Consider the following 21,928-nt stretch of genomic DNA (forward strand, 5'->3'; position numbering starts at 1 on the left):
TTGCCCACTGGGGAGAAAGAGAGAGACCCAGAGCACAAAGAGAAAGGCACCCATGTCCATGCCACATCCCCAGCTCAGGTATGAGCAGCCACAGAGATGGGTGATGTGAGAAACTGTCTATCCTCTGGCAGTGCCTCCCCTTTGCCCATCTCTCTCTCTCATCCTGAGTGCTGCACAGTGGCATCACCGGTCCCACACACACAGTCTTGCCAAATTCTTATTTTTAAACCAACCACCACCACCCCCAGGACAAATCAGGGCTTGAAGTTCTGGGAAAGAATCTTCCTGCTGGGGTGGCGGGAGCCTGAAGCAGCCAGGCTGAAATCCTCCAAGCCAGACCGTTCATCCCTTCTACCGGGGGGAGGGTAAAATGTGTCCCACAAAGGGGGATGGCAGACAGACCGAACATGGATCCTGGTCTGCTGCTGTCTCCTGTCAGAGAGCCCTCTGTCAGGGAAATACAATTAAATGTATCAGTCTGAATAAAATCCAGGTCACTACCCTCTGCTTACTGACACTGGCCACCTCCTCACTGCAGGGGTGGGCAGGTGAGGGCTTCCTCCTACACTGGCTGGAGCAGCCTCCTCCTACACTGGCTGGAGCAGCCTCCCTCATGTGCTCACTAAATGTGTTCTCCTTTGCTTCTGAATCTCCCTGTCCTCCTGGATAAGCAGCACTGTGTGGTGATCGGGGGGATCTGGGGAGTGCTGTTGGTAGGGGATGCGGTCATGTGTCAGGACCTAGATAGCGCTGTTGTGAAGTGAAGGCCAGAGGATTCCTGCAGAGGACAGTGTCTGAGATGGCTCAAAGCTGCACTGAACCCTGCATGTATCTACTGCTGGTGTTGCCCACCGAGCAGACTCCTCCTCATTCATCCTGGCAGTGGGGAGCACTGCTGGCTCCCTGCTTAAGACCGCTGTCTCATACAACTCCATGCAGCCCCCCTCTCCTGTGCAAAGGGCCGTGGCTTCCCTGCAGGGAAAGGGGAAGGGAGGAAGCTTTATTGGTCTCTGGTCTCCCCACAATTTTGGAGTGGGATAGGGAGGATCCCAATTCCTTTCCCATGGAGGGTCTCTCCCTTGTTGGGCAGCGTAGTCCACCCTGGTGGTGACTCTGTGGCAAGCTATGGGGTGTTCGCGCAGCCCCTGCCCAACGGAGAGTTGGCCACCCAGCTTCTGTGTTCAAGCTAGCGAACAGGGGACCGCAAACAGGGGAGTTTGAGAGAGTGCAAAGGAGATCCCACTGCTGAAAGAACAAGGTGCGAGTATTAACCTTGGGGTAACTGGATGATCGAGATGCTAAAGGATCACTCAAAGACGATAAGGCCATTGTGGAGAAACTAAATGAATTCTTTGTATTGGTCTTCACTGTTGAGGATGTGAGGGAGATTCCCAAACCTGAGCCATTCTTTTTGGGTGACAGATCTGAGGAACTGTCCCAAATTGAGGTGTCATTAGAGGAGGTTTTGGAATAAATTGATGAACTAAACAGTAATAAGTCTCCAGAACCTGATGGTATTCACCCAAGAGTTCTGAAGGAACTCAAATGTGAAATTGCAGGACTACTAACTGTCATCTGTAACCTACCATTTAAATCAGTTTCTGTACCAAATGACTGGAGGATAGCTAATGTTTGAAAAAGGCTCCAGAGGTGACCCTGGCAACTACAGGCTGGTATGCCTCACTTCAGTACTGGGCAAATTGGTTGAAACTATCGTAAAGAACAAAATTGTCAGACACACAGATGAACATAATTTGTTGGGAAATAGTCAACATGGCTTTTGTAAAGGGAAATCATGCCTCACCAATCTAGTAGAATTCTTTGAAGGGGTCAAAAAGCATGCGGACAAAGGAGATCCAGTGGATATAGTGTATTTAGATTTTCAGAAAGCCTTTGACAAGGTCCCTCACCAAAGGCTCTTAATCAAAATAAGCAGTCATGGGATAAGAGGGAAGATTCTCTCATGTACTGGTAACTGGTTAAAAGATAGGAAACTAAGGGTAGGAAAAAATGGTCAGTTTTCAGAATGGAGAGAGGTAAACAGTGGTGTCCCCTAGGGATCTGTACTGGGCCCAGGGCCAGCTTTAGGTACCAGCAAAACAAGCAGGTGCTTGGGGCGGCACATTTCTAGGGGCAGTATTCTGGTGTCGGCCATGCCGCCCCTAGAAATGTGCCCCCACCGCCCCAGCTCGCCTTCCCTCCGCCTCCACCTGCTCCCCTGAGTGCACCGCCGCCACTCCGCTTCTCCCTGCTCCCTCCCAGGCTTGCTGCGTGCGAAACAGCTGTTTGGCACGGCGAGCCTGGGAGGGAGGGAGGAGAAGTCGAGCAGCGGCGCGCTCAGGGGAAGCAGCGGTGGTGAAGCAGAGGTGAGCTGCGGCGGGGAGTGGTTCCTCTAACCCCCCCGTTACTTCCTGTGCTCCTGCCCCCTCACCTCCGCTCCGCCTGCTCCCCTGAACGCACTGCCTCTCCCTCATCTGAGAGGAAGAGGGGAGAAGCAGACCGGCAGCGTGTTCAGGGAAGCAGGCAGAGCGGAGGTAAGCTAAGGCAGGGGGTTGCGGGTGGGGGAGCCGCAGGAAGCAATGGGGGGGTGGAAAAGCGACGCACCCGGGGGAGGAGGCAGGGCTGGGGATTTGGGGAAGGGGTTAGGAAGAGGCAGAGTTGGGGCGGAGCCAGGGGCACGAAAAAAAAGTGGGGGCAGCCAAAAATTTTTTTGCTTGGGGCAGCAAAAATCCTAGAGCCGGCCCTGACTGGGCCCAGTCCTATTTAACATATTCATAAACTATCTGGAAAAAGGGGTAAACAGTGAGGTGGCAAAATCTGCAGATAATACAAAACTACTCAACATAGTTAAGTCCCAGGCAGACTGTGAAGAGCTACAAAAGGATCTCACAAAACTGGGTGACTGGGCAACAAAATGGCAGACGAACAAAATGTTGGGAATCATCAAGAAAGGGATAGATAATAAGATGGAAAATATCATATTGTCTCTATATAAATCCATGGTACACCCACACCTGGAATACTGCATGCAGATGTGGTCGCCCCATCTAGAAAAAGATCTACTGGAATTGGAAAAAGTTTAGAAAAGGGCAACAAAAATTATTAGGGGTATAGAACTGCTTCCGTATGAGGAGAGATTAATAAGACTGGTACTTTTCAGCTTGGAAAAGAGGCGACTAAAGGGGTATATGATTGAGGTCTGTAAAATCATGAGTGGTATAGAGAAAGTAAATAAGAAAGTGTTATTTACTCCTTCTCATAATACAAGAGCAAGGCGTCCCCAAATGAAATTAATAGGCAGCAGGTTTAAAACAAAGTATTTTTTCATGCAACGCACTGTCAACCTCTGGAACTCCTTGCCGGAGGGTGTTGTGAAGGCCAGTACTATAACGGGATTCAAAAGGGAGCTAGATAGATTCATGGAAGATAGGTCCATCAATGGCTATTAGCCAGGATGAGCAGGAATGGTGTCCCTAGCCTCTGTTTGCCGGAAGTTGGGATTGGGTGACAGCGCACAGATCACTTGAGGATAACCTGTCTGTTCATTCCCTTTGGAGCACCTGCCATTGGCCACTGTCAGAGGACAGGATACTGGCAGTGATGAGCTGGAGCCGGTTCACTGGAACAGGTTGTTACATTTAGAAGCCCTTTTAGAACCGGTTGTCCATCGAGGGACAACTGGTTCTAAAAGGGCTTCTAAATGAAACAAGCGGACAAAAGTGACACCTTAGGAGCTGACTCCATGGGTGCTCCAGGATTGGAGCACCCACAGGGAAAATTTGGTGGGTGCAGAGCACCCACTGGCAGCTCCCCGCCCGGCCCCAGGTCACCTCACCTCCGCTCTGCCTCCTCCCCTGAACGCACTGCCCCGCTCTTCTTCTCCGCCTCTCCCCAGGTTTCCCGCAAATCAGCTGTTCGTGCAGGAAGCCTGGGAGGGCTGAGAAGCAAGCGGCAGCTTCGCGCTCAGGCCCAGGGAGGCGGAGGCAGAGCAGAGGTGAGCTGGGGTGCACGAGGAGGGCCGCTCGCACTGCAGCAGGTAACTTGGGGGCGCACAGGGGAACCGCTCCCCACCCCAGCTCGCCTCCACCTCCCTGGGCCTGAGCGCGAAACCGCCACTTGCTTCTCAGCGCTCCCAGACTTCCCGCGTGAACAGCTGATTCGCGGGAAGCAGAACAGGGCAGATAAGCAAAGCGGGGCGGTGCGTTCAGGGGAGGAGGCGGAGGCGAGCTGGGGCCAGGCGCAGGGCGGGGAGCTGCCGGTGGGTGCTCTGCACCCACCAAATTTTCCCCATGGGTGCTCCAGCCCCAGAGCACCCAGGGAGTTGGTGCCTAAGGCGCCACTTTTGATGTGATGGGTGGTGGGAGGGGCTGCTCCCCCCCAGCTACGCTACCCTGCCTCTAGGAGCCAGAGGGACCTGCCGGCTGCTTCCTGGGAGCTACCCCAGGTAAGCACCGCCAGGACTCCCCACCTCGCCCCCCAGCAGGTCCCTCTGGCTCTTAGGGGTGGGGGCGCAGTGGGCACCCACTACAGTGGCCCACAAGACCCTCCTGCCTTGTTTTGGGAGCAGTCAGGGGAGGGAGGTGGATGGGGCAGGGGTCCCGGGGGTGGTCATCAAGGAACACAGGGGGGTTGCACGGGGCAGGAGTCCCAGGGGGCGGGGGTGGGCCATGACCCCCTCGTGGGGTGAGGAGGGAACCGGTTGTTAAGATTTTGGCAGCTCATCACTGGATACTGGGCTTGATGGACCTTTGGTCTGACCCAGTATGGCCGTTCTTATGTTCTTAAAACTCAAAAAAGAGTCCTACAAAAAGTGGAAACTTGGTCAAATTACAAAGGATGAATATAAACAAACAACACAAGTGTGTAGGGACAAAATTAGAAAAGCCAAGGCAAACCGAGATCAAACTAGCTAGGGACATAAAAGGAAACAAGAAAACATTGTACACATACATTAGAAGCAAGAGGAAGACCAAGGACAGAGTAGGTGGGCTACTCAATAAAGGGGAAAAGACAATAACAGAAAATGTGGAAATGGCAGAGGTGCTTAATGACTTCTTTGTTTTGGTTTTCACCAAGAAGGTGGGTGGCGATTGGACGTCTAGCATAGTGAATGCCAGTGAAAATGAGCTTGGATCAGAGTCTAAAATACAGAAAGAACAAATCAAAAATTACTTAGACAAATTAGATGTCCTCAAATCACCAGGGCCTGATGAAATGCATCCTAGAATACTCAAGGAGCTGACTGAGGAGATATTTGAGCCATTAGCTATTATCTTTGAAAAGTCATGGAAGACGGGAGACATTCCAGAAGACTGGAAAAGGGCAAATATAGTGCCCATCTACAAAAAGGGAAATAAGGACAACCCGGGGAATTACAGACCAGTCAGCTTAACATCTGTACCCAGAAAGATAATGGAGCAAATAATTAAGCAATCAATTTGCAAACACTGAGAAGATAATAAGGTGATAAATAACAGTCAGCATGGATTTGTCAAGAACAAATTGGGTCAAACCAACCTGATAGCTTTCTTTGATAGGGTAACAAGCCTTGTAGATAGGGGGAAGCGGTAGATGTGGTATATCTTGACTTTAGTGAGGCTTTTGATACTGTCTCACATGACCGTCTCATAAACAAACTAGGGAAATAGAACCTAGATAGATCTACTATAAGGTGGGTGTATAACTGGTTGGAAAATCGTTCCCAGAGAGTAGTTTTCAGTGGTTCATAGTCATGCTGGAAGGGTATAATGAGTGGGGTCCTGCAGGGAATCGGTTCTGGGTCCGGTTCTGTTCAATATCTTCATCAAGGATTTAGATAACGGCATGGAGAGTACATTTATAAAGTTTGCAGACAATACCAAGATGGGAGGGGTTGTAAGTGCTTTGGCGGATAGAATTAAAATTCAAAATTATCTGGACAAACTGGAGAAATGGTCTGAAGTAAATAGGATGAAATCAATAAGGACAAATGTGAAGTACTCCACTTAGGAAGGAACAGTCAGTTGCACAACTGTAGTATTGCGTCCAGGTCTGGGCGCCACAGTTCAGGAAAGATGTGGACAAATTGGAAAAAGTCCAGAGAAGAACAAAAAAAATGATTAAAAGTCTAGAAAACATGACCTATGAGGGAAGATTGAAAAAATTGGGTTTGTTTAATCTGGAAAAGAGAAAACTGAGGGGGGCGACATGATCACAGTTTTCAAGTATATAAAAGGTTGTTACAAAGAGCAGGGAGAACAATTCTTCTTCTTAACCTCTGGGGATAGGACAAGGAGCAATGGGCTTAAATTGCAGCAAGGGAGGTTCAGGTTAGACATTATGAAAAAATTCCTGTCAGGGTGGTTAGGCGCTGGAATAAATTGCCCAGGGAGGTTGTGGGAACTCCATCTTTGGGAATTTGTAAGAGCAGGTTGGACAAGCCCCTGTCAGAACTGGTCTAGAGAATACTTAGTCCTGCCAGGAGTGCAGGGACTAGACTAGACGACCTCTCCAGGCCCCTTCCAGTCCTACCCTTCTACGTGGGGAGGGGTCTGCACCCCAAGACCAGACCGCTCAGAGCCGGGCCCTGACGGAGTGGGACGTCTGGCTCTTCCTACCTCGGCCCCGTCCCCTCCTGCCCCCTCAGCCCATTGCCCCTCCCGTCCGGCTCTATCTCAGCCCCTAACCCTCTGCCCCGCCACTGTCGCTCATGGCCTCCCAGCTCCATCCCTTTCTGGCCCCACCCGACCCGAGAAACGGCCTCTGTCTGTGCTTGATTTAAGAGGGTCCGTTTCAAAACGGCCAATCGCCGTTACGGGACGGCAGCCGTCCGGCGCTGATTGGCGGAAGCACGACCTACCCCCCCCTCCCGCGAGTTAGCCACTAGCCGATCCCACCGCAGGATCGCGAGAACCTTCGCTCACCAATGACAACGCGAGGAAACAGAGTCGTCATCATCCCCACGATGACCAATGGGAAGGCGTCAGGGCGCAGGCCCCGGATGCAATTCCGCCGCCATGGAGTTCTTTCAGTCAATCAGACACAGTTGATTCCGCCTCTTCCTCGACTGCAACTTATAAGACTTGAACGTGACAGATATGGCAGCCAACCAATGAGGATAAAAGCAGAGCGGTGGTGCGCTAAAAAATACCTTTAACCAATCACAAGGGTCCATAGGCTAGGGCGAGTTCTGATGAGTTGTTCAACCAATCAGAAAGGAAAATTGTTATAGGGACGGTGGGAGGGGGGAATGACAGGCCAGTCAGAGTGGAAAGTTGGAGCAGGGTCGGGGAGTGACACGTTCTTCAGCCAATCGTTATCTTAGTCTCCTTCCCATGTAGGAAAAAGGGGCAAAGCCCACTCCTGGCCTCGCCCTCACCCTCTTTGCTCTCATTGGCCAATATTCTGTTCGACTTCCATACTTGCCAATTACTGCTGAGAAAGGGGTTTCCCGCCCTCCAATGGGGGCGTGAAGGGGGCGGGCACAGATTAGTCCGGGCTGCGCGGCACAGAGGGCGGCGTGGACGCCATTTTGTGAGGAGCTCGGAGTGGGGTGGCTGCCGAGAGATAGTGAGAGTGACGCGGAGCCGTATTGTGGTCTAGCGGTGAGTGAGTCGTTCGGGAGCCTTTCCTGAGGGTTAATGGTGCGGTCCTGCCCCGGGAGGGGCGGGTGCATCTCTCCGGCCGCTGATGGTGGGGGCTGGGGCTCGACACACATATCCCCCCCTTCCCCGGGGGAATGGCGTGGCCCTGGAGCGGGGGCGGCGGGGACGACACGACACACACAGTCTCCTCCCCGGGTAATGGGGCGGGGACGACACATTCTTCTCCAGAAATAGTGGGTGGGAGGATATCTTGCTCCTCTCCCGGTAATGCTGAGGGGCTGGAGGGACACACCACACATTTCTCTCCGGTAATCGTGGGTGGGACGACATCTTGCGCCCCCCCTCCTCCGGTAATGGTGCGGCCCCGAGGAGGGAAATCTACACTTTTGGGGGGAAGGCCAATGCCGGAAATGGGGATGACCTAATGGTCTGTTCCAGGGGAGAGATTTTTTTCTTCTGCCGGGGCGGGTAATGGCGCTGCCGAAACAGAAAATCTGTTTGTTCCCTAGAACTCGGAGATCAGGATGCGGGGGGCGGGGGGGAGGTCGGGAAAACTGGCAGTGTAAATATCCTGCTCCTGGCGACGGCCCCCCCCCCGGGGGGTGGAGAATGGCACGTCCTAGTGAGTAACTCCGTCCTGCCCCTTTGGAAGAGACCAAGATGGGGGCGTGGGAGTGCCCGAATTTGCGATAACTCACTTGGTATGTGTTCTCTCCAGCCCTAGGAGAAACCAGTGCCCCCTTGCAGGGGGAGGAGGGCTAACCCCACATGCATCCCCCTTTGTGCTGACTCCCGTGGCTGAGATGGCCGAGACCTGGAGGTTGGTGGGAGGGATGTCTGGGCTGGGCTGCCGTCTCCTTCCCCCAGGATGTCAGAATGGGGGGAGCCCAGATGTGCCTGTGGTGGTCGGGGGGGGGGGGGGCTGCATGAGGGTGCACAGACTGCCTCCATGGTCAGGGTCGGCTGGTACATATACTCTGCAACACATACACCTTGTTTGGGTCACTTGTGATGGTACTCCCATGGCAGGGATGGGACCCCTTCAGACCCCTTCCGGGAGGGGCAGCTAGCCCCCTTATCTCTGGTTCAAGGAGTGTCTGTAAATGGTCCCTGGGCACAAACATCACTGCAGGGATTTGGACAGCTGATGCGAATCTGGGCTCTGTCTGTGTCTACATGGGAGGTACCATCTAACCAAACTTTGTGTGAAACAGCAGGCATTTGGTGTCTGTTGTGACTCCAAACCGGACAGTGTCAGCCTCCTCACTATCACACCACCTCTCTGGGGTGACAGCAGGCTGGGGAAACAACCTGTGGAGCTCAAATCCTAGAGGCATGGCCTCGTGTAGACATTCTTGTTATGGGGGAGGGAGGGATAGCTCAGTGGTTTGAGCATTGGCCTGCTAAACCCAGGGTTGTGAGTTCAATCCTTGAGGGGGCCATTTGGGATTTGGGGTAAAATTTGGGGATTGGTCCTGCTTTGAGCAGGGGGTTGGACTAGATGACCTCCTGAGGTCCCTTCCAACCCTGGTATTCTAATGATTGTAATAATAAACATAGCAATAGGTGAGAGTGAGAGGATCCTGTTCCCCTATGCTGTAGGGTGGGACTCTGCCTTATTCCTAGTGATCAGAGATGGTTTGAAGGAGAGAGTGACTTACAATGTGACTTATACTGGGGTAATGCGGACCCCGCAGTTCAGGCTGTCCCTGAACCATGCCAGGGGAGCATGTGGTGGCAGTGTATACTAAAGGCACAGGACACTTCCTTTCCCAATGTCTCCCCCCACTACACTTCTTCACATCTAATCCACTTTCTCTGTCTGTGTTCTGAACCAGTGTGGTAATGAGCCCATCTACCCTGGGATCCTCCCCATCCATGCTGGATCAGATAGATGGGCCCATGTAGACAGGTATCTCTTTCACATCATATCCACGGCCCCTAGGGCCACAGGGCAGTGAGCCCACTGAGCCTGGTATCCTATCTCCAGCTATATCTAATGCTGGTCTCTTCAGAGAGAGAGAGAGAAGGCAGTCTCATCCCCTTTTCCAGTAACAAGCCACCTTCCGTAATACCTGACAGGGAGGGGAAGGGGATATTTTCTTCCAACCCCAAAAGGATGTGGTGCCTCAAACCACCCACATTCCTGGAGTTCCAGTTAACTGACTTGCAGGTTCTTCTCCCCATCCTCTGTCAGGGTCGGCTCCAGCGTATGCATCCGATGAAGTGAGCTGTAGCTCACGAAAGCTCATGCTCAAATAAATTGGTTAGTCTCTAAGGTGCCACAAGTACTCCTTTTCTTTTAGCGTATATATGTTCTCCTTCCCTTCGCCCTCATTGCCTCATGGTGTGTGAACATGATGCACCTCCACTTGAAGCTGCCTCCTGCCACAAGCTCACAGATATCTGTGTACTCACAAGTCATTTGAGCTGCTTCCTTGGTGACAGGGAGAAGCAGAGATATTAAGATAGAGACAGAGTTTCATCGTACTCAGAGCCCTAACTGAACTAGGGCAGCTGTGAGCTTGGGGCCCCCTGGGAGGTAGGCAGGTCTCTTGGCGGGCGAATGGGAGATGCGTGCAGTGTTTCTGAGGAACCCTGACTCAATCTGTCCCTTCTCCTTTCACAGGGCAGCGAGGCGAAACCCCATCCCTTCTCACTGGAGCTCAGCTTCGTTTTAACCCCCCCTCCCCACACATGCACACCTCCCAATTTTATAGAGCCATTTTAACGGTGTCCCCGTGGCCTAGCGCTCCCTGCGCCAAACCGGAGCTGGATTTAAGATGTAATTTTTAAAGTCTCTATCTCTATTTTTTCTGCAGCAGCTGGGGTAGGTGAGGAGCCTTTTCGCCCCTCATAAGCTGACCTCTCCTCGGGTATTTTTAGAGTGAAATGATGATGTGCAAAGGGCTGTGATTGTCTCCTACCGAGAGCTCTCCCCAGGCGGTTCTGTGGTAACTGAGCTGGAACAGAGAGAGAGAGAGGGAGAGAACAGAAATGATCGTTGCTGACTTGACGTTTTGGCACCTCCCGTTTTTCTAATCTGGGCTATTTTTATTTTTGTTTTTTTACAGTGAGATTTTTTTGATCTTCAGCTACAGTAAGTTATTCCAATTTTTTTTTCCATTTTTCCTGCCTTTCCACTGATTTCCTTTTTATTGTTGTTGCTAGTTACTATTACTATTATACTACTATAATGCTGATGACTTGACTATGCTGATATGTTGCTGATGGTGATGATAATGACACTGCTGATTTTTAACCGGATGAAATCGAGTTTTTCTGAGTGTTCCTGACTGTGGAAGGTTTTTAAATTTTTAAAGTGGATTGATCACGCTAACTCTTTTTTTTCCCCCCTGACTGCCTGGCTGCTGAGAGTGGGACCTGGTTTCTCCTGAATTGTTTTAGAACATCTCTGGAAGTCTGTATTTTTTTTTATTTTTTTATTTTTTATTTTTAATCTTTCATTTGTACAATTTTTAAACTGTTGCTGCAATATGATATCTGTGGTGCTTATCGCTCCTGATAGCGATGGCCCTTCCCCAAACAGCCCCTCTCCTCCTTTGACCCCCAAACCCTCCTCCCGCTCTTCCTCTACGCCGTCCTTCCCTCACAAACAACCCACCACAACGACATGGACACCCAGCCCGGAGCAGCAGCGGCAGCTGGTGGTACCACGTGCGGCGCAGATACAAATCCATCCTGGGCCATGGTAAGAGGTGTGAGGGCCAATAGGTTTTATTGCAAGCTTCAGCAGCCAGAATTAAAGGCCCTGGCATGGAGGAGGCATTGTTGTGTGTGCCAATGTTGTGTCTTAGGCATGGTCCAAGGTTAGCTTGCTGCAGAGACGTGCATTAGCAGAGCTGCAGGGGGCGGGGGGTTTTGCCATGGCAAGGGACATGGTCATGTGGCTCTGGTGGTGGGAGGGGAAAGACACAGCCTGCTTGGTTATCACAGCTGATAAGTGTGGTCACATTTCCACCTCCACAAGCTGCGTCACAAGAAGAGTTCTGGGTTTGAGAGAGACAGAGGAAGGGAAGCCATGTAAATCCTGTTCTCAACACACAACTTGTCAGGCTCAGCTCCCCCAGACGTGCAGCCTTCCAGCATCGATGAACCTTTCTGCTGCTCTCCTTAGATGTCCCTTTCAGTGAGGAGCCTGGAGCTGAGCACAGGATCCCAGGTGGGATCTTCTGGACTTGTGTATAGAGGTACTCTCCCGTCCCTGCTCTGGGACCAGAGGCCTTTGTGTTTAAGAGTGTTGGACCTGAGTGCCAGGTCCCAGATGGGGTCTCCCTAGAGCTATACGTAGGTTGTTCTCCCTTTTCTTGTCTGTGGTTGGTATGTGCAGAAGCAGCAGGGGGTTGAACCACCTCTGGGGATGGAGCATGCTGACTCACCACTCAGTGACATGCTCTCAAGTCCTGGAGTCCTCACCAAGCTCTGCTGAGGTCCATCAATCCTGACTTGCAGCTGCCCCTGCTATTTTCGTCCAAGGGCTTCTGTAGCAGGGACTGTCAGTGGCACCATGTTTGTTGTATGGTCCTTGAGCTCCTGGCAGGTGCTCAGTCTGGCCTGTTGAAATGCAGGTGTGTTAATCTCACCAGCCCCCAATGCTTTGACCTTTTGGGGTGTGGGGCTGTGTTTGGGTGTGGAGGGCAACAATCTTCTGTGCAGCAGAGCTGAGTGTAAAGGGTGAATGCCATCCTGAGAGATGGGGGACAGTTCTCAAGAAGTCTTCCAGACCTCTGTTCCCTTCCCCTCCCAGCCCCCTGCAGCTCCATGAAAGAGCATCCCCTTCATCAGAGGCAAGTGGAAACAAAGCTGCACTCCATCTCCATGTTGTGCAGCATTGCCCCCATGCTGATCCCTGCCTCCTACTCGTGATGTACAGTGCCTGTATGCTGCCCTAGGCCCATCGTATTCTGTGCAGAAGGGGGTTGAACACCCCCTTCAGATGGGACAAGTCATTGCTCTTTCATGAAAGGCTTGTTGTCTGTAGGGTGGCTGGGAAGGCATGCACAGAATGTCAGGGAGGGAGAGCACTTGGTGAAGTGCTTGGGTCTCAGGTGAGCCCCTGTGTTGCTGGGTGACCCAGGGAAGGTCACTCTGCCTCCTTCTGAGTTGGCTGGTGTGGAGCACAAGGCAGGATCTGCATGAGTCCAGCCCCTCACCACTCCCAGTTTGGAAATGGCCTCAGGAAGAAAGGATCCAGGGTCCACGTGAGCAAAGATAGGGCTTCTCATTCCCATCCAGCCTGTCTGCTTCGCAAAGAGATTGGGACGGCTCCTTTTAGAGAATGGAGGGTTACACAACAACAGGTGATAGATCGGATCCTGGTATTTGCAGCCGCATTACAAAACAAAGGGCAGAATTAATGAAATGGAAAGGCAGTTAGTGTGCTGGAGGATGGTGTGGATTGCACTCTCAGCAAATTTGCGGATGATACTAAACTGGGAGGAGCGGTAGATACGCTGGAGGGCAGGGATAGGATACAGAGGGACCTAGACAAATTGGAGGATTGGTCCAAAAGAAATCTGATGAGGTTCAATAAGGATAAGTGCAGGGTCCTGCACTTAGGACGGAAGAACCCAATGCACAGCTACAGACTAGGGACCGAATGGCTAGGCAGCAGTTCTGCGGAAAAGGACCTAGGGGTGACAGTGGACGAGAAGCTGGATATGAGCTAGCAGTGTGCCCTTGTTGCCAAGAAGGCCAATGGCATTTTGGGATGTATAAGTAGGGGCATAGCGAGCAGATCGAGGGACGTGATCGTTCCCCTCTATTCGACTTTGGTGAGGCCTCATCTGGAGTACTGTGTCCAGTTTTGGGCCCCACACTACAAGAAGGATGTGGATAAATTGGAGAGAGTCCAGCGAAGGGCAACAAAAATGATTAGGGGTCTGGAACACATGACTTATGAGGAGAGGCTGAGGGAACTGGGATTGTTTAGTCTGCGGAAGAGAAGAATGAGGGGGGATTTGATAGCTGCTTTCAACTACGTGAGAGGTAGTTCCAGGGAGGATGGTTCTAGACTATTCTCAGTGGTGGAAGAGGACAGGACAAGGAGTAATGGTCTCAAGTTGCAGGGGGGGAGGTTTAGGTTGGATATTAGGAAAAACTTTTTCACTAGGAGGGTGGTGAAACACTGGAATGCGTTGCCTAGGGAGGTGGTGGAATCTCCTTCCTTAGAAGTTTTTAAGGTCAGGCTTGACAAAGCCCTGGCTGGGATGATTTAATTGGGTATGGGTCCTGCTTTTGAGCAGTGGGTTGGACTAGATGACCTCCTGAGGTCCCTTCCAACCCTGATATTCTATGATTCTATGCTGCTGCCAAAAAGGAAATAGTTTCATGCCATGGACACATAGCCAGTGGAACTCCCCATCACATGGTGGCATTGAGGAGGCCAAGAGGTTGGTAGGGTTCAGGCAGATTGGGCATGTGCATCCAGAGTTCCATTAGCCAGGGTTAAGGCTGGGATAGCCAAAAGTACTGTGGGGGGCTATTGCCCATGTCCCAAACTCCTAGGCTCCTTTTGGAAATCCCAGCCTAAAACCAAGGGTGGAAGGAATCTAAGCTTTCCTCCTTCCGACCCTGAATTGACTCCTAACTGAGGGGGTTGGGGGGAAATTGCCTGCTGCAGGGTTTCTTAGCCCTTCCTCTGAGGTGGTGGCTGCTGCCAGGTGATTCTGGGCCAGACAGAGCACTATGTGACTGGATCTGACACTGGCTGTATTCCAGGGTCAGGAAAAGTTGGAGAGCTAGGCAGGTGCCTAGGGCTAGGTATTGGGCATCTCTTCTCTGTAGGTATTGCAGTCTCTTCTGCAGGCACAGATGCTCTGGGGGCTTGTATACAAAGTGTTACTCATACACTTGAAGGACAGAAAATGATGATCTAGCTTGACCTCGTGCGCATCAGGCTACAGAATCTCACCCATATGTTCCTGTAATAGGCCCGTAACCTCTGGCTGAGTTACTGAAGTTCTCAAATCTTGATTTAAAGACTTCAAGTTACAGAGAAGCCACCATTTACTGTAGTTCAAACTATCAAATGACCCGTGTTCCACATTGCAGAGAAAGGTGAACCCCTCCTCCCCCCCCCCCCCGGCCTCTGCCAGTCTGTTCTGGGGGGACATTACTTCCTGACCCCAAATGTGGCGTTTAGACTCTGAGCATGTGGGCAAGATCCACCAGGCAGACACCTGGGAAAGAACTCTCTCTAGTAACTCAGCCCTTCCCATCTAGTGTTTCATTTTTGACTTTTGGGGATATTTGCTAATAGAAGTCACAGATGGACCTTTTGCCATTTTAGGCAGCCTTATATCATCCCTTCCATAAACTTGTAAAATTCGGTCTTGAAACAAATTAGTGTTTTTTTGCCTCCACTTCTCCCCTTGGCAAGGGGTCTTGGAGTCATTTTGGATAGTTCCCTGAAAATATCCACTCAATGTGCAGTGGCAGTCAAAAAAGCAAACAGAATGTTGGGAATCATTAAGAAGGGGTAGATAAGACAGAAAATATATTTCTTCTGTATAAATCCATGGTACACCCACATCTTGTATACTGCATGCAGATGTGGTCGCCCCATCTCAAAAAATATATATTGGACTTGGAAAAGGTTTAGAAAAGGGCAACAAAAATGATTAGGGGTTTGGAACAGCTGCTGTATGAGGAGAGATTAATAAAACAGGGACTTTTCAGCTTGGAAAAGAGACGACTAAGGGGGGGATATGATAGATGTCTATAAAATCATTACTGGTGTGGAGAAAGTAAATAAGGAAGTGTTATTTACTCCTCATAACACAAGATCTAGGGACCACCAAATGAAATTAATAGGCAGCAGGTTTAAAACGAAAGGAAGTATTTTTTCACACAATGCACAGTCAACTTGTGGAACTCCTTGCCAGAGGATGTTGTAAATGCCAAGACTGTAACAGGATTCAAAAAAGAACTAGATAGATTCATGGATAGGTCCATCAATGGCTATTAGCCAGGATGGGCAGGGATGGTGTCCCTACCCTCTGTTTGCCAGAAGCTGGGAATGGGTGACAGGGGGTGGATCACTTGCTGATTACTTGTTCTGTTCATTCTCTCTGGGGCACCTAGCATTGGCCACTGTCGGAAAACAGGATACTGGGCTAGATGGTCCTTTGATCTGACCCAGTATGGCCATTCTTATGGTCTTCCAGAACTTCAATCCTATGATGGTTACAAACCTGTCTCTCATTTCAAGCCTAAACTTGTTGATGGCCAGTTTATATCCATTTGTTCTTGTGGCTCTTAACTACATTGGCTCTTAACTAAAATAACTCCTCTTCCTCCCTGGTGTTTATCCCTCTGATGTATTTATAGAGATCAGTCACATCTCCCCTCAGCCTTTACTTTGTTAGGCTAAATGAAGCAAGCTCCTTAAGTTTCCCCTCATAAGGTAGGTTCTCCATTCCTCTGATCATCCTAGCAGGCTTTCTCTGGACCTGTTCCAGTTTGAATGCATCTTTCTTAAACATGGGAGACCGGAATTGCACACCGTATTCCAAATGGGCTCTCATCAGTGCCTTGTACAATGGTAATTCTAAAAGGGGGTGGATCTGGCTGTTCCCGGATCACTGTGTAGCCATGACCAAGCCTTCCAATTGCTCGCCCAAGTCTAATTGTGTGCCTCGTGTTGTGACTGGAGGTTCTGAGATCGCGGTCTCTTTTCATAAAGAACTTGGATGCCTGGATGGAAGGCAGTGGAGATGGGACCTGGCTCTGAGATGCAGGGAGATGGGGTGTGGTCATTCCTGTGACTGTCCCTCTGACCAGCTCTCCCCACCCCAGCAGGTCCGTGCTGCGTGTGAGACATGGCCAGCAACGTCACCAACAAAACAGACCCACGCTCCATGAACTCGCGTGTATTCATCGGGAATCTCAACACACTGGTGGTGAAGAAGTCTGATGTGGAGGCTATCTTCTCCAAGTATGGCAAAATTGTGGGCTGCTCTGTGCACAAGGGCTTTGCCTTCGTGCAGTACGTCAACGAGCGGAATGCCCGCGCTGCTGTGGCCGGGGAGGATGGCCGGATGATCGCAGGCCAGGTTCTAGGTGAGCGCCTCCTGGCTGCATCCCTAACTCAGATCAGACACCTCTTCATGCACAGTGAGGAGTATCACGGGGTTAGCACAGGCAAAGTCCTAGGTGAGCGTCTCCTGGCTGCATCCCTAACCCAGACCAGACAGTCCCCCAGCCTCGCGTACTCGGGAGAGGTCAGGGATAGCATTGGCCTGGTCCCAGGTGAGCACCTCCTGCCTGCCCTAAACCTACCGTACCATACCAGGGAGATTGCTGGCCAGACCCTTGGTGGGTGTCCCCAAGTTGTGCCTCCTGCCCCATCTGCGCGCACTGCAGAGGATAAGCTGATCACCAGCCAGGTTCTGTGAGAGCTTCACCCAACACTCCCACCCTGGCTAGTTGTTCAGCTGTTGAGGTGCCCCCCTGCAGCACCTGGTCACAGGAGCTAGGAGGGAGCAGGAGAAATGTGAACATGGAATAGATGGGGGTGGGTCGGGAACTGGGATGGGGGGGTTCCCAGAGTGGCAGGTTTCTGACCCTCTGCAGATCTCTGATACAAGAGATGCCGCTGCCTCTTCCACCAGGGCTCAGGTTTATCTCAGAAGCTGTTAGAGGCACTGGCCAGCAGCCAACAGTGACCTAGTGCTGATCTGTCAAGGGAGGTGGGTATGATGCTCAAGAGGTCTTGGGCACAGGGGTGTGAATCGGAGGGTGTCTGTGGGGCTCTGTGGAGACTGAGGCACCCATTATGCAGTCTGCCCCTTTCCCTGTTGCCAGTGCGTGGCCGGGTCACTGACACACACAGGCCCTGTTGCAAGCTGGATAAACTGTAATCACAGTCTGCAGTTGGGAATTTTCTCTGGGCAAGCCTTGCATGTGTGGGGAGCCTTCCCATTGCTTGGCCCCTGTGGTGTGTGTCTGCTTCCCCACTGCCAGCTGTTCCCCATGGCCCGTTTGGTGGGACTGGGTACTGAGTTGTGCTGGAGAGGGACATGGATCATGCTATCACTTCATGCCTGTGAGCTGCACTGGTCAGAGCTAGCACTCCAGTGGAGGAGAGCGGCTCTGATCCAGGAGCTGTCCCCTGTAGCCCTGGCTCCAGTCAGTTGAAGTGTTTAGTTCCTCACACCAATGAGGAGTAGGGGTGTCTGCTCAGCATATGTCTGCTTCTCTCTCAGACATCAACCTGGCGGCTGAGCCGAAGGTGAACCGGGGCAAGGCGGGCGTGAAGCGGTCGGCAGCGGAGATGTACGGGTCAGTAGCTGCACCACCTTCTCCGTCCCCTCTAGTCAGGTCGGGACCCTTATGTTTTTTATATCGCGTTCATGCCCTGCGTGGGCACTTCTTCTCTCTGTCTCTTTCTGTCTCCCAGAGGTGGGGAGGGATGTCAGGAAGTGGCTGCACAGTAGATGCCTCCCTTGGGTGTCTCGGGCTACCTAGGCCCCTGCCCCAAGTGTGTGAATTGCTGTGGCTCCCTGGGTGTGGGAGGTCCTGCCCAGGCCTGTCCCAGCTCATCTCATGTGGCACTGGGTAGCAGGCTAGCTGGAGAGACAGGTGCTGGTGGGTTTGCTTAGCAAAGCTACCCCTCCCTCCTGCAGCATGGCTCCTTGTGTGTGTATAACTTGCACTCAGAAGCCAGTGAGTCCCTTAGGCTGGGCTTCTGGGTCCTATCTCCCTCCATGAGGAGCAGGTTCGGTGCAGCAGCACCTCTTTCTCCACTTCCTCAGCAGGGTCCCTCCTCACCATCATCTCCTCCTTCTTCTTCCCCCCCCCGGCTATCTGCCCATCCTGACCATGTCTCATGGGCTTTCTCTTCCAGGTCCTCCTTCGACCTGGACTATGATTTCCAGCGGGATTACTATGACAGGTACGTTGAGTGTCCTGGGAGGATGACAATAAGCTTTAACACTGCACACACAATCTCTCAGGGGGCGTAGATGCCACTGTAACACTCTATTTGAGCATAAGCTTTCGTGAGCTACAGTTCACTTCATCGGATGCATACTGTGGAAAGTATAGAAGATCTTTTATACACACAAAGCATGAAAAAATGGGTATTTACCACTACAAAAGGTTTTCTCTCCCCCCACCCCACTCTCCAAGAAAATTTTTTGTAGTGGTAAACACCCATTTTTTCATGCTTTGTGTGTATAAAAGATCTTCTATACTTTCCACAGTATGCATCCGATGAAGTGAGCTGTAGCGCTCAAAAGCTTATGCTCAAATAAATTGGTTAGTCTCTAAGGTGCCACAAGTACTCCTTTTCTTTTTGCGAATACAGACTAACACGGTTGTTACTCTGAAACCTGTAACACTCTGCAGCTCAGTGTGCAGGTGGGTGCGTGGAGGTCCTGTTGCTCGGGGGTCACTGTTTTCCTCCTGCTCCTAGGATGTACAGCTACCCCGCACGTGTGCCCCCACCTCCCCCCATCGCCCGGGCTGTGGTGCCTTCCAAACGCCAGCGTGTCTCTGGCAACACCTCTCGCCGAGGCAAGAGTGGCTTTAATTCCAAGAGTGGTCAGCGAGGATCATCCTCCAAGTCTGGTAAATGTACGTGTCGGAGCCTGCAGTGCTGACTTCAGGGGCCTGGGGCGGGGTCAGACGGGCTGCGGGTGCCAGATTAGGGTGACCAGATGTCCTGTTAAAATCGGGACTGTCCCGATTTTTAGGTCTTTGTCCCGCGTTCTTTTTAGATCTTTGTCCCGTGTTCCGACTGATGCACAGTCGGGACGCCATTTGTCCCGATATTGCAGCTTTGGCTGCTCTGGCGTGTGTGGTTTTTTTTTTAAATTATTTTATTTATTTATTTATTTGCTTCCCCTATGTGTCCCAATATTTTACCCGTTAAATCTGGTCACCCTATGTCAGACCCACCTTGAGTAGTGTGTACTGATACTAACTTACCCTTCTTGCCAGTGCGGGGTCTAAGGGCCCTGCATTCCAGAGTTGGGGTTGTAGCCTGTACCTTGTTGGGATGGGTCCTAGTGTCAATCAGTCCCCTGCTTCTCTTGGGTTTCAGTGAAAGGTGATGACATCCAGACCATTAAGAAGGAGCTGACCCAGATCAAACAGAAAGTGGATTCGCTGTTGGAGAGCCTGGAAAAGATTGAGAAGGATCAAAGTAAACAGACGGGTGAGAGGGGGGGTGGAGAAGGGCGTGGGGCTCTCTCGAGGGACCCATGTTGGTTTGTCCTGGGTGTGGAGCTGTGGCAGGGTTGGGAGAATGTCCCCCTCCATGGAGTGTGCTTTGTTCAGGGCAGCCTCAGCTCCCTGGATGGGGGGTGGGCACAAGGCCCTGGGGCAGTGTTTTTCCTTACACCCATCCTCACCCCCTTTAGAGATGAAGAATGAGAAGTCTGAGGAGGAGCAGAGCAGCAGCTCCATGAAGAAGGAGGAGAGCAACGTGAAGATGGAGTCTGAGGCTGGGGCAGACGACTCTGCTGAGGAGGGGGACCTGCTGGACGATGACGATAATGAGGATCGAGGGGATGACCAGGTATGAACCCTGAAGCCAGAGAGAGCCAGGGCAGAGTGGGTGTCACTGTAGCTAATCCCTTCCTGTCCCCTCTCTCTCAGCTGGAATCCATCAAGGGTGACGAGAAGGAGGCGGAGGAAGGAGAGGACGACAGAGACAGTGCCAATGGTGAAGATGACTCCTAAGCCACTGGCGTAACCCCTCCCAGCAAGGCGCCCACCTGAGATTGAGCCTGTCACTGGCCCCTCCCCAGCCTCCTTCTCACTGCCCGTCCATGTGTTCATGGTGTTGTCTCCTGCTGCACCCCTGGCTCTGCCCATAGTTCTGTTAAATCCCCTGTCATTTTCCTCTTTTAATTTTGATACCTCTATGATTTAACAATAAAAAAAAGTATGGTTTTTACCTGGTGCATCTACCTGTATCTGTCCACCTGGGGGTACCCTCTGGCCCAGCATATGTAGTGGCATCTGCCACAGTGGAGGGAGATTATGGCATAGAGCAATTGGGGAAGGGGACACTCAGGAGCAGGATGTACCACAAGAAGTTTTTGGTGGGGGATGCATGTCTCCTAGTGCAAGCCAGGGGTTTGTGCACTAGCAGAAATCCCACTCCTGGAGCTTAGAGTATTGTTTCTCCAGATGTAGTATCAACTGGGCTCAGGCTGCTACCTTGTCTGCTGGGATGGGAGGTTTAAAGGACACAACCTGATTAAGGAGCACTAATGCTTGAGCCCCATCATAGTTAATGAATGTGCACCAGAAAAGCAAGGAGGTGGCTGCTGCTTCCAGTTCACATTTGAGACACAGACACCCTGACTCTTCCAACCAAGTTTACCCTTTCTGAGGTTAAACACAGGCCTCTGTACTTGTACGGTGGGAGAGAGGAGCATAAATCTGATTGTTCACCCCCTTTTAAGACCAAAATGTTGAGAACTTGTCTGTGGGTGAGGGCTGAGATAGCTTGCAAGCTTGTCTTTCACCAACAGAAGTTGGTCCAATAAAAAAAACTCACCCACCTTGTGTCTCTAATAGCCTGGGACCAAGAGAGCTACAACACCACCACCAGCAGTTCTGTTGTCACGTTTGAGCTGCAGAAAAAGTGAGAATTTCTCATAGATTCTTCTCACTTCAGGTTTTCTCTGTCAAGTTGAAAAACTCTTGTGGTTGGGAAGAATGTGTTGATTCATGAGTTTTCTCATGGTCATTTCATATAAATACATCTCTTTACCTGTACAGAGCAAAACTCCTGGGAAAAATGTAAGGAAGGATGTCCTGAAAGAGACCCAGGTGATCTAGGTACAAGCCTGTCTTTACTTAAGACTTGCTGTATGACTCGGGGCATCTTGCAGAATCTCTGTGCCTCATTGCCTCAGTGGGGATAATGCTGCTCTGCCTCATGGAGCCATGAGGGTGTTTGAGCCGCACTAAAGGGGCTTCAATAGGAGGCATCTAAGAAAGTTTGCACCAAGTTCCGTGGATCAGGTAAGAAACAAATGCCACTCCCTGTGCAAGCAAGGTGAGTAGACTCCATGGGTCTCCCTGGCACCCTTCCTCTGCAGCCCTAATGTACCTGGGAAGTGCTTAGCTGCTCCAATCATGGTCACAGTAGAAAACCAGACATGGGCTCCAGCTGTGGGTAAAATTACCAGGAGGAACACTGAGGAGGTGATTCCTGGCCCAGCCATGCAGTTGCATAGAACAAGACCCTTTCATTCACAGCATAGGCAGGATGATGTGTCTGGGGTACACTAATGACAGGAGGTGGTCACGTCCTGTATATGCAGGGGAGAATGACACTGCCAGAACTGAGGCACTTCCTG

The 21,928-nt window shown here is 51.3% G+C and overlaps 1 protein-coding gene across 9 annotated transcripts; it reads left to right on the plus strand.

Annotated features, from left to right (window-relative positions):
- The first annotated feature begins 7,479 nt into the window (after nt 1-7,479).
- Nucleotides 7,480-20,511, plus strand: HNRNPC (heterogeneous nuclear ribonucleoprotein C). Of its 9 annotated transcripts, XM_077831689.1 has the most exons (10): nt 7,481-7,583; nt 10,213-10,368; nt 10,658-10,683; nt 16,404-16,667; nt 17,813-17,927; nt 18,454-18,501; nt 19,024-19,184; nt 19,654-19,767; nt 19,973-20,130; nt 20,211-20,511. In XM_077831689.1, exons 4-10 carry the CDS (start codon nt 16,427-16,429, stop codon nt 20,292-20,294), a joined length of 921 nt encoding a protein of 306 aa, XP_077687815.1. In that variant the 5' UTR covers nt 7,481-7,583; nt 10,213-10,368; nt 10,658-10,683; nt 16,404-16,426; the 3' UTR covers nt 20,295-20,511. The 9 variants fall into 9 exon arrangements, with proteins under 9 accessions (XP_077687814.1, XP_077687822.1, XP_077687823.1 ...); XM_077831688.1 differs by lacking the exon at nt 10,213-10,368 and having other exon boundaries at nt 7,480-7,583; XM_077831696.1 differs by lacking the exon at nt 10,213-10,368 and having other exon boundaries at nt 7,480-7,583; nt 19,654-19,755.
- The last annotated feature ends 1,417 nt before the right edge of the window (nt 20,512-21,928 follow it).

Source organism: Eretmochelys imbricata, chromosome 13 (assembly GCF_965152235.1).
Source record: "Eretmochelys imbricata isolate rEreImb1 chromosome 13, rEreImb1.hap1, whole genome shotgun sequence".
Lineage (NCBI taxonomy): Eukaryota > Metazoa > Chordata > Testudines > Cheloniidae > Eretmochelys > Eretmochelys imbricata.

What these genes read in the sequence shown, in the direction of transcription:
- HNRNPC (XM_077831688.1), top strand. Translation starts at nt 16,427, where the DNA reads ATGGCCAGCAACGTCACCAACAAAACAGACCCACGCTCCATGAACTCG. An exon ending in GATCGCAGGCCAGGTTCTAG is followed by an intron (nt 16,668 to 17,812) that starts GTGAGCGCCTCC and finishes CTTCTCTCTCAG; the next exon opens with ACATCAACCTGGCGGCTGAG. An exon ending in CAGCGGGATTACTATGACAG is followed by an intron (nt 18,502 to 19,023) that starts GTACGTTGAGTG and finishes TCCTGCTCCTAG; the next exon opens with GATGTACAGCTACCCCGCAC.